The sequence below is a fragment of the Pelodiscus sinensis genome, chromosome 3, assembly GCF_052426305.1.
Source record: "Pelodiscus sinensis isolate ZL-2025 chromosome 3, ASM5242630v1, whole genome shotgun sequence".
Taxonomy (NCBI): Eukaryota; Metazoa; Chordata; order Testudines; family Trionychidae; genus Pelodiscus; species Pelodiscus sinensis.
In genome coordinates, this window is record NC_143054.1 from 120,713,519 (window position 1) to 120,726,246 (window position 12,728).

A 12,728-nucleotide genomic window follows, 5' to 3' on the forward strand; every position below is an offset into this window, starting at 1 on the left:
TATTATTCATTATTCATGACCCCACTGTGCTAGGTGTTGTAGAAACATATAACAAAAAGATGGTCCCTGCACCAAGGAGTTTACAGTCTAACCAGGCTGCTACCCTTCAAGGGAGGGAATATGGAATTTGTGTTTCATTGTGTCTAAATTGATCACATTGTCTATGATTAACAAATAATAACTAATGTGTATGTTTAAAAGTGGGTGAATATTGCCTATGGGGGATTTGGTTCTTTGAAAGCAAATTCATCAAAATTTGCTCATACTGGGATTTTAATCTCCAGTCCTTATGAAGAAACATTGTCAGAGAATAATCCCTGGAGCACAAAAGCATGTGAATCTGAATCTCTTCTCTGATTTTCTCAAAGATGTTTCACTTTATATTCAATGCTGCAGAGGTGGAGTCTCCCATGGGTTTCTCTGAGAGATCAGGGATAGCCTATTGACAGATCTCACATAAGGAACTGCTTCCACTCAGGAACGAAGCTAGCAAATAACACAACAGAGGTCCTGTTTATTCCCTGGGTGATTGTATTTTTCTAAACTTGTTCTGCCTATCTCTTTGGAATAAGGTTATCATGACTCATGGCAATCAATTATAACAGCCAGTTTATGAGAGAATTGGAATGAGGGAGTGAGAAATTAGTGGCCAAATGTCATCTCATATAATGTCAGAAGTAATTAGTTTCCTACTGCTGACGCCATGTGAACGATCAAAGCAATCATCACCCATTTGTGTTCTGCTTACTACCAGTCCACTAATTGCTGAAAGTGAGCCTTCTTAGCTTGAAATATCAAAACAGCTGCCAAAAGAAGGAAAAAGGGAAACATAATTCACCCTTACCATTAGCACACCAAAGGACCACCAGTCTGCACTTTGCGTGTGTCCTCGCCGGTTGACCACCTCTGGGGCCATGTACTCTATTGTCCCACAAAATGAATAGGCTCTCTTGTCATGGTCAATGGCCTCCTTGCTCAGGCCAAAATCTAGATATTTTTAAAAAAGATGGAACTTTTGTTAGATCTTGGCTTATGATTGTAAACCTTGCCTTACAGTTAAACAATATTTTTCATTCAAATGACACACAACAGCTCAGGACAGAGGTGAAGAATACCCAATCCACCTGAGAGCTGAAGTTTCACAGAAGTGCATAGACCCATATTGGGCAGGCAACGTTCACATAAGCTCCAAAATATAGCTGTCAAAAAAAGCCGCATTTTTTTTGTTTTAATTTTGAAAGAACTCAATGGCAGTCTAGACACAGGTGAAGTTTTTTTGAAAAAGGCCACTTTTTTCAAAAAATCCGTGTCATCTAGACATACCCATCATGTGCAGGCAATGTGCACATAAGTACCAAAACATAGATGTTGGAAGCTGCATTTGCTCATGGCTATACTTGAGTGAAGTTCCCTGCTTGCATGAAGGGATCTGTGACCTGAAGTTGGGCACATGCATTTCCCCCTTCACACTTCTGAAGATACGGTCCCAAAATGGACAGGCAGAATCTAGTTACATCAGCTGGCATTTGCACTGAACACTGGAATTAGCAACCCAATTCTTGCAAAAAGTGCCACAGAATTTCTAATCCTAACAAGTGGACAAGCATGCAGTGATACCTGCACAGCAGCTCCAAGGCATCACAGAGGTGTCCATTCCAGGTGTATTTTGGTTACAATTTACTCTGGAAGTAGAAGCCAAACTGGACTGGTATGTGGTTGCAATGACTCATGAGTTAGAAGACTGGAGATGGAAGCCATAGTCAGGAGCCTTATTTTATCTGATAAAATGGTACCTTCTGCATGCACTGGGCCCATATGCTATACCAGGCCAATGGCTCAGCAATGATCAGAGAGAATAATGTCAGCTACTGAATCATCAGTCCTATCTTCCTGAAGCCCCTAGGTTTTCTCCAGCAATCTCCTTCCAACTACTGGCCCAAGGTGAAATGATGCATGGAAAGCAATGCAGTGAATTGGCAGGTAGAGATCAAGTTTCAGTGATCAAATGCTGTTCTTTACACACCTGTAATCTTAATGTGACCCTCTTCATCTAGGAGGATGCTGGAAGGGAAAAGGCAAAACACACAAACAAACAAAAAACAAAGGATTAGGAAGGTATAAAGTACATTTAGCAATACAGAATAAAAAGTGGTGAAAGAGAAAAAATATGTACAACTTATTCATGTAGCCCAACCTCCTCCTCAGAGACTGCAGAGGGGAGAGAGATCCTCAGAAGCCCCAAAGTCTACGTACCTATGTGCCTGAGACATGAACAGCCCGACTGACATGGCAAGACAGCCAATTGCATGACTTGAATGTCTGGGTGGGAGTGTCCAGACACATGAACTGAACCCAGAGAGACACAGTATTTGAAGGAAGGGAGTTGACTGCGGGGTCTCTGCTTTCAGCAGCAAGAGTCACAGAACTTTCACTGCTCTTGAAGGAAAGGAGAAAAAGGTGCACTGAGAACCCCAAAGGTTGCAAGGTGATCTACAGAGTCTTGAAAGGGAGGAATAAATGGACTCTTCCACTCATGAAGATCAGAGGTTCTCCAAGTGTGGGCTATACACTGTAAAAAAGTGTATCATCATCATCATCGAGTCAAACACCAAACAAATAATGCAAGTTAGATTTAAGGCTGCCAACCTCCCCAGAAGGGCTCAATGTTGCAGCAATCTCAGGAGAAAAGGTAATTTTATTAAGTGTCATGTAGGGTCTCTGAACCAATATGCAGAATGTGGTAAGATAATAAAGAAATGAGGTCATGTCCCCACTAGGCCAGCAGGGATGAAGAAAGGGACAGCTATCTACTACATTATTTCAGAGAGTTTGTGTGTGTCTGTCCGTCCCCCGGCTGTGGAACATGCACTCCTCCCCCAATTGCTGTGCCCATTGCAATTGCAATGGCCATGGACAGACACTTCTCACCTGGCCTGAAGCTGTTGCATGGAGAGAGGACTAGGGCGGTCTTCTCTCCCCACGGTAGCCTGCATACTGAATCCCTCATTCCAGCCCCACCCCAGAATAATAATTTAAATGAAGAATAACAAAACTTATTTGAGTTAAGGATCCGAGCATAATAGAAGCAAAACTGATATATTAGTCTATACTTGCAGAAAATCTTGTCTTTGCACTGAAACATAATTTAAACAGATGACCGTCTGTAATGCATGTGTAGGCTGGGGACAGACTTATTGACTATAATTCAATACCAACGGCTGACAGCTGAATCACCATTATTGTTTAATAAGCAAAGATGCTGTTTTTCCATCTGTTTTCATCTTCCTGGAGAAGCATCAGCTTTTAAGCACGGGTCATGTACCAGGCATGTTTAAATATGCACTAGTGATAATCTTCCCTCAATAACAGCATTACACTGAGGAAGATAATAGAATGTTGCTCTTCCCTCACTTGTGTGGTTTGGAGGTCAATGTTAGGAGCTGGGTGAAACCTTTTTATGGCTTGGGATAACCACAACCCACCCCCTTTCCAGGTTGACAGATTTGAACTCGCCCTTCAGTTATCAGAACTGTAAACCTAAGCCCCACTTAAGACAAAAAAAGTGTGTGAACCTGCCAGAGAGCGGATCTGTTGACCTTTGTTTGGGTAGGTATGTGCTGGGAGTAAGAGAAACACACAGCTACTGAGACCATATACCAGAATTCAGAGAGAGGGGCCAGAAGAAAAGAAGCAAGAAAAAGTCTGTGGCATAGTGTGACCCAGGAAAAAGCTGTAGAAAGAGATTTTGGCTCTTCCTTCTGCATTTAGAGACACAGGACTTTGTACATGCCTTGTAAATAAACAAGATTGCATCAGACAAATACCTAGCTGCCACTAATTTCTGCTCCCAACCGAAACATCCACAAAGCCATGAATTTTGACTAGCCAGTTGGTTCAAAAAAAAGGGCAACAGGAGAAAATATGCTAATCACAAAGTTTTGGCCCTGGAAGTGTAGAAGGGGGAGTATAGTCCACAATGATTCATCTTCACTCCCAAACCCAGGGGAAGTTTTTGGTAATAACAATGAAGACTGCAGCTCAGCAGTAATTCTAGGGGCACTTCCAGCATGGACTGCAAAGCCTCCATTTGCACATCTGCAAAGCCTCCATTGATTTCTCCCCTGAATCATTCATCCTATAAATAATTTCACCCTGGAAAGGTATGTCACTTTTTGCAGTATTAACTTCTGAATCACAAAGTCTATATCCCCACCCTCCTTGAGTATTGGCAGGTTCACACACTTTTTTTTGTCTTGGGTGGGGCTTATGTTTGCAGTTATAACACAGGTTGCAGGAAGCCCAATCAGGATTGTGGGCTGCAAGACATTTTGCTGACACTATCTGCAGGCACCAGCCCCTGCAGTTCCCAGGGGCCACGGTTTGCCATTCCTGGCCAATGGGAACTGTGGGGGGTGGTTGCCATCATGTCCCTGTGGCCCCCAGCTCCCATTGGTCAGGAACAGCGAGCTGCAGCCACTGAAATCTGTGGCAGTGCCTGAGGATGGTCAATGTCAGAAAAAATGCCTCAACCCACAATCAGATTACCCTCATGGGCCACAGTTTACCCACTACTGGTATAGACAGATGAGATTGTTTGCAATGAAGCCATTGCAATTCCCTGCATTAATCTCCACACATTTGATGCACCTGTCCCTATTGCATCACCATTAATACCTCCACGGAGGGACTAATGCATAGTCAATGTTCCCACTACTTTTTCTTTGTACTCAGCAGGCTAGAGTCTCTGAGTGCTACATTTTTGTCCTTAGGCAGCTTTACACTTTTGTCACTTAAACTTATGGCTTACATTTGCCCAAGGTCAGGACAAAAAGGGAAGGGAGTGTGCGCATGGATGCACGTGTACAGCAAAGTAATTTGTCACCTTACTGTATAAAATATACAGAATTCCATATTTATGAACCAAAAACTACACTGAAGGGAAAAATGAGCTATGAATTGGAGGGAAAAAATGCTCATTATTGCAATGAATCAATTTGAGAGTAGTGAAGCAGCCACTGAATCTGTCACTAATTATTCCAACTGAAACAACTGGCATTTAGTAAACTTCTCTAGCAATTGTGGAAACAAACCTCTCCTTCAGTCATTCCTCCTGTCTTGTCTCTTTGTTTTATTCTTTTTACAATTCCTTTTTATTCTTCACTATCATTAATCAAAAGCTCTATTGTGACAATGACAATTATTTCAGCTATTACATATGAGATCTGCAAACCTGAACTAAGCTACTTTTGTTTTTCCACCCTCCTTTTGAAAAGGAAATCATACACTATTAATATGATCCAGGCACGGGAAAAAAAATCTTTCTTCCAGTTCAGTAATTTGAAAACTAAGATGGGTGCATAACTAGCTGGATAACCGTACTCAGACAGTAGTTATTAATGGTTCACAATCCTGCTGGAAAGGCATAACATGTGGGGTTCTGCAGGGGCCTGTTTTGGGACCGGCTCTGTTCAATATCTTCATCAATAATTTAGATATTTGTATAGAAAGTATGCTTATTAAGTTTGCAGATGATACCAAGATGGGAGGGATTGCGACTAATCTGGAGGATAGGGTCATAATTCAAAATGACCTGGACAAATTGGAGAAATGGTCTGAGATAAATAGGATGAAGTTTAATAAAGACAAATGCAAAGTGCTCCACTTAGGAAAGAACAATCAGTTTCATACACACAGACTGGGAAGCGACGGCCCGGGAAGGAGTACGGCAGAAAGGGATCTAGGGGTTATAGTGGACCACAAGTTAAATATGAGTCAGCAGTGTGATGCTGTTGCAAAGAAAGCAAACATGATTCTGGGATGTATTAACAGGTGTGTTGTGAGCAAGACACGAGAAGTCATTCTTCCATTCTACTCTGCGCTGGTTAGGCCTCAATTGGAGTATTGTGTCCAGTTCTGGGCACCGCATTTCAAGAAAGATGTGGAAAAATTGGAGAGGGTCCAGAGAAGAGCAACGAGAATGATTAAAGGTCTAGAGAACATGACCTATGAAGGAACGCTGAAGGAATTGGGTTTGTTTAGTTTAGAAAAGAGAAGATTGAGGGGGGACATGATAGCAGTTTTCAGATATCTAAAAGGGTGTCATGAGGAGGAGGGAGAAAACTTGTTCATCTTGGCCTCTGAGGATAGAACAAGAAGCAATGGGCTTAAACTGCAGCAAGGGAGGTTTAGGTTGGACATTAGGAAAAAGTTCCTAACTGTCAGGGTGGTCAAACACTGGAATAAATTGCCCCGGGAGGTTGTGGAATCCCCATCTCTGGAGATATTTAAGAGTAGGTTAGATAAATGCCTATCAGGGATGGTCTAGACAGTATTTGGTCCTGCCATAAGGGCAGGGGACTGGACTCAATGACCTCTCAAGGTCCCTTCCAGTCCTAGTATTCTATGATTCTATGAAAATACAATAATTATGTTACAAGAAGAGGAAAAACAGATAAGCAAATTATACTAGATTATAATTCCTCCAAGGACTCTGAAGATATCATCAAAACCCTAAGATGGTGTGCATCTTTTATTTCATAATTATTTTTTTCCTTGCAAGGTTACAAAGTGTCTGTAAAACTGTGGCTCTTCATATTCTTTATTTCAAAACTACTATCCATAATTTGCACTTCTCTAATAATTTCAATTTTAGGATCTTAGAACATAAACAATGAATTTAAACTTTGACAGTCCAAAGCAATGCCTATTGCTCTTTATTGCTTCTGGCTCGCAGGCAGGGGAGTACGTTCATCTTCATTTTTAAAGATGGGGAACTAAGACAGGGACAGTAGAGGAACATGTCCAGTAGAGAAACAATGTTTGCTTTACAGCAGGGATTACAACCAACTGCTGAAGTCCACTGCTGAATCTTCAGCAGAAAAAAACGTGCCCCATTGAATATTGATGTTCCTGTGCATCTCAAATCAATATGAAAATGATTCTATCCATTAAACTTCATGGTTTCTATATCTATTTTTAGTTCATGTCTTCTAGGCTTCTCTTTGAGTTTTTAGGTCAAAACAACCCAGAGCAGAGTGCAACTCAGCCAAAATTACCAAATTTGGCCTGGCAACAAAATTACATAGAACTATTTAAGGTTTTAATGATTTTGGTCCGATATGCTCCATACTCACGTCATGTCAGGCTTGCATAAAATGTAACCTATGTTTGGTGCTTTTCAGAAAAGTTGGCCAGACATTGTGATTGGTAAGAAAATCTGAAACACTAAGTTTCATCTGGTTGCAGATTTTGTTATAAAAGCTTCAGAGATTAAAATAATGTTACAAAGTGGAGGTAGTCATAAATGTAAGATGTCATGACACCCTGTTATATGTTTATTATGGTTCAATATTTGCATCATGTCACCCAATCTCAGCACTGCACATTTGTCATCCAAATTCATTTGTTCTATAACTCCAGTGCAGTCAATGAAGAGTTACAACAGAATTACATTGAATGTTAATTTAGCCCTTTCTGTCACAAAAGGAAGACAATTACCTATGACTTCTTGGTAAGAGACAGAGCTACTTTAACCACACCATCTATATTAACACATTTCCATCAAATGTGCATGTTTTTCTGGCATTTAATGACTTAATTTAAGGGCCCAATTCTGCTATTCATGCATTGAATAGCAGTTTACTACACAAATAATGCTACAGGATGGAGTAACTACTTTATTATATGAGTAGTTTTATGGAAAATCAATGAGATCACTCGTGCAGAAAAATATTACTCACTTTAAGAGTCAGAATTAGCCTTTAAGCAGCTTGAAGGAAGTAGCTTTTCTTTGCCAACAATGCTGAGTGACAGAGACTAATTTTTGCCTATTTGGATTTAAATAATCTTGCTCTCATCATCACAACACTTCTTCGTGTGCAGAGGTTGCACTTAAAAACTTGTCAGTAGTCTGGGATGATCAATAAATGAACTCAGTATTTGTAAGTTTCTCTACATATTTGTATGTGAAACAGAAGCAAAGGGAACACTGCTAATACTAAGGTAATATCTGCTACTTTAAGTCAAAACAAAGTTTTAAAGAGTTTAAAATCCTAACTGTTTCTAAAAGTCATATCTAGTAATTCTTTATTGACCTCAAGAATGGAAAGTTTTAAAAAAATCCAGATGTTTATAGCTGAAACTAAAATATACCAGTAAATCACTGCCTTAAAAGAGTTAGCAGCAAGTGTTAGTTTTAACTGAACTCTGGAAACATCAGCTAAAATATATTAAAACACTGTATATGTATATAAAACAATACATGGGGCATTTGGAAATTCAGGCCTGTTGAGCTTTTATGATGTGATGTAAACCATCAAGCCAATATTGCACTCGGCACTCTATTTCAGCACTTTGGCTAGAGGTTTTACAGAGCGATATAATGCTGTTGGTATCTGTATTACAATTGTGTTTCTTATTTCTGAAATATTAGACACAAACCACTTTCACATGTGGTTTGAACCAAATTCATGTCAAAAAAGGACAACCCTGAAATAGCATGTAGAAAGATAAATATCTGCTAATGTAGCTTGTATATAAAATCTATCAATTTTTTTTCTCCAAACTTGGCTCTTTTTATTTAATGTTTTGAATCAGATCAGCCAATATGGCTTCATAAAGTTCTGACGAAATCACAAGCTCTTATTGCCATCCTCTCCTACTCCTGGGTTACACACAGTTTCTATACTGGTATGACTATTTTGTTTAGGATTTTTTTTAACCCATATCTTATGCCAGTACAGCTCCTAGCGTAAACATAGACTGGTATAAAGATTCCTAAGGCTGTCTATACTATGGAACTTGTAGTATAGTATTGTGTAACTGCTCTTTGCTGGTGGGAGAGAGCTCTCCTGCTGGTATAATTAAACCACCCCACCAAGCAGTGTTAGCAGGAGAGCCTCTCTTGCTGACATAGAACTGTCTATCCCAGCTGTCTGCATCATTAGTCCCACGGTGTAGCCAGACACAAACCACATCTTGTTTTTCCATGAACCCCATCTTGTTCCCCCCCCCAAGAGAGCAAGAGAAAGGCAGTCAGCCTTTGATGCCCTGGGAACGCAGGTGTGCTGCCTGTCCCTGACTCTACCATAAACAAAAACCAGACAGTAAATGGGCTAGCTGACGACCCGGGGCCTCCCGTCGCCCTGATGGCTAGCACCAGTAATTGACACGCCTGCACTGTCCCAGGAGAGGAATCTTCGCCCATCACATACCAGAGGTGCCCATTGTCTGCATTTTTCCCAGGTGTAAATTATGCTTTGCACCCTTCGTGGGAAACTTGGTGTTCAAAGCCATTTTTCCTAATTGGCCACTTGAGACCAGGAAGAAGCCTACATGACCCAAGGGGTATAAAAGAGGTTCAGCAGCCCACCCCATTTGAGCTCCAATCATCTATACCTGCTGGCAGGTATTGATTGTCTCCCGAGGTCTATGGGACGCCCAACCTCGCCCTACTTCTTCCCGAGGGATTGAGAGAAAGACGCTGGCCATGCCAAGTCTGGAACGCAGGGGTGAGAATATATACCTGCTATGTGTATTTTGCATGCATTTAATAAGAGCTCAGAGAACCAAAAGGGTTTCATGGTACCTGTAAGTGACTTATTAGTGTAATTTCTGTCCTGTCCTTTGTAGTGGCTGTGTTATCTGTAACACAGCAGTAGCATTTAACAACTAAGTTTACCCTATAACAATAAAATAGTAACTGTTTAAGCTTTAACCTGACTCCTTCAGTTGCTGTAACAGAACCAAGCACAATTTAAAAGAACTTCAGCCGGTCATAAGGGACTCACTGCCCTGACCGTCGGCTGACACACGGTCAGTCTCTTTTGGCCTGTAAGGGGCCTGTTGTTGTAACCTTTTTTTTTGTTAAACTTCACTGCCATGTGCCTACAAACAATTATACCTTAACTCACCTTTTTAGATGTGTTTATATTAGGGTGGTTCAGCACTTCATCAGTTTGTGTAAAGCAGAGGTGGTGAATCTTTTTTGGGCCGGGGTTCACTGACCCACAGAAGAAAAAAATCCATCAGGGGCTGCATACAAGTGAGAAACAAAAACAAACCCTACCCCTCACCAGCATGGGCTCTCCAATGCTGCGGGGAGCCTTGCGTCTCAGGGGCTGGATCCAGGCAAACTGGGGATTGGATCTGGCCCCCAGGCCTGCCGTTCCCCACCCCGGGTCTAAAGCAAAAAGCTGTGGAGAATGTGCCAGTCCCCACAAAAGTAAGTATAAGATAATCCAATAGAGGACCCTAGCTCATGATTCTCAATAAGAGCAATTAGAACCAAACATCACAAACACTATTTTATTTATGTATTAGCTTTCTTATGGTGCTTATGAATGCTGTATGTGATTGTCTAGCAAATGTTAATGAGCTAAGCACCAAAAACATAGTGAAATAAAAAAGATTGCTGGCAAACAGAGATAAAAAAAAAAAACACATGGCACTTGTTACTGATGACAGATGTTCTTTTATATTTGATATTTGGTAATAAAGTAGCTGTTTAATTCAGTGGTGACTTTCTGCATTTGGTAAATTTCTGGTTCTTATTTTCAAATAATAAAAAATGACTGCAAGTTTTAGTCATTTATGAAATGGTCTTTTGATCAAATGACATTTCAGTCTGCTGGTTTGTCAAAATGACTCCAATATATACACGAAACTGAATTAGAAGGTTATATAATTTGCATGGTAGTTGTGGATAAACCAACCTTCCTGCCCTCAAATTCTTACACCTGCAAAATCCAGCTTCTAATATTATTAGTCTCCACTTTCCTTCAGAAATAAGAAACTGATTACATACCATTCTAAAGAAATAATTGCATGGCAGGAAGAGAAAGAATATTGCTATCTTCTTAGACTCTGAAGCATAAATGATAGTCAGACTGGCTTTTGTTATTGCACTACACTGTAATTTCCTCTAAACAAACCTGAATATTTCAATAAAAAGGTTTATTTATAACTTATATAGGTTGAAGCATGGTTTGTTAAAATTGGTCACGGAGAGTGCTGGGGAGGGTCCTCAGGCAGAAGGGTTAGGGCCAGGGACAGCCAGCCCTCAGCACCTCAGAACCACGTGGAACGTGCCGTGCAGTGCTCTGCTGTCGATTTAAAGGGCTGGTGCTCCTCCCCCTCCCCATTGGCAGGCCTGAAATTGGCATGAAACAAAGCATGCTAAACATATTTCAACTGGAACAGAGCAACCACCTGAAAGATCAACTGGCTCCCAGGCACCTCACTATGTGTGTCATTTATATTTACTACTGAAATAAACCAAATATTTTGGAAAAGGAGAGAAAGGGAACATGAGCATTTTAGAAACTGTAAACTTACTTTTGGTGCAATTTAGCTGCCCTCACCAAATGGTTTATAAAACAGAAGGACTGAGGCCAATTCATCTTGGCGTGATTACAAATTGAAGTAAACGCTCTTAAATTGAGAAGAACTTTAGGGTCAAAATCTGCTCTGCATTAAAATGGTATGAATCCAGATTAATGGCATTAATGTAGATTTTCCTCATTTTAAATGAGATCAGGATCTGGGCATTCATTCCATACCTAGTTTTTTTTTAAACTGAGATAATTTAATCTAGTCCAAAGCAACAGGGCACCCATTTTTGTGTATGATGATTGACTGATGTGTTGTCTCACGCTGAAATGGTAGAGTAGGAAGGCTGGTCTAATAGATATGGCACTGAGTTGACAAGAGACTAGAAAGCAATTCTTGGCTCAATCGCAGTCCTCTTCTTGAATAACGGTTTGCTAGTCACTTGACTGACACTGTGCCTCAACTCCCCATCTATAAAATGGGTAAATACCTACCTCACAGTGGTATTGAGGATAAAATCTAGCAATGATGATGAAGGATCTACAAATAGTCAGGGCCTTCATCATCAACAAATGCTTATCTGAGTGTATAGAAAAAGATACCGAAGGGTGGTCTTTGACATTTTGTGACTTATTAATATAACAAGGAAGTGATTTGAAAGGGTCATATACATGTTTTTAGTTAATTTATTCTCATTCACTTACTTTTCTGGTTTTAGATCCCTGTAAATAATTCCAAGACTATGGAGGTGATCTAAAGCCAAGGCCAGCTCAGCTAAGTAGAACTTGACATCCTCTTCCGTAAACATTACCTAGACAGAAAGAAAGGGAGAACAAATCTAATTACTGTAAGATAACCGGTTGATTTCCTTTGAACAAGCTGCACGGGAGAATTCTCTGACACAGGAATTCAAGAAAGACTATCATATCAGATTCAATGTGTCAGTACTTGTCTGCATTCACATTGACTATCCTTATCAGGTTCTCCTGGTTACAAGATAAAATTCTGTTAATTCAGCTATGTTTTCTCCTCCCTTAAATAGTGCTGCTTTCCTTTTTGTTTTGGTCATTTCAGCCGACAATACATATGAATATAAATCAGGGCTGAGCCTTAGTCATTGATGTTAGTGACAAAGTCAATAATGCCCAGCTAGGCCCTTAGTACCTACATATATCCTTGTTTATGAAATTCTTGGCACATGAATCCCAAATTCCCACAAGCTGAGATTTAGACCTATTTTGTCTGTCAGTGTTTTATGAATGGAAATATGGAATTTATTTTCAAAAGGTCAACAAAATATGCAACATGCATAGACTTAGGGCCAGATCCAAAAACCCATTGAAACGAACATGAGTTTTTCAATTCAATTGAGTGGATTTGGGGTCTTAGTTATGACAAGC

The 12,728-nt window shown here is 40.3% G+C and overlaps 1 protein-coding gene across 3 annotated transcripts in view; it reads right to left on the reverse strand.

Moving 5' to 3' along the window:
* RPS6KA2 (ribosomal protein S6 kinase A2) overlaps positions 1-12,728 on the reverse strand; it is a 330,666-nt gene that overhangs the window by 78,217 nt on the left and 239,721 nt on the right. For all 3 annotated transcript variants that reach the window (XM_075924624.2, XM_006134512.5, XM_089777328.1), the window contains 3 exons: positions 12,033-12,139; positions 2,024-2,061; positions 845-987 (listed from right to left, as the gene is read on the reverse strand). In XM_075924624.2, coding sequence (XP_075780739.2) covers positions 845-987; positions 2,024-2,061; positions 12,033-12,139 — 288 coding nt within the window. The remainder of the gene's footprint in view (positions 1-844; positions 988-2,023; positions 2,062-12,032; positions 12,140-12,728) is intronic.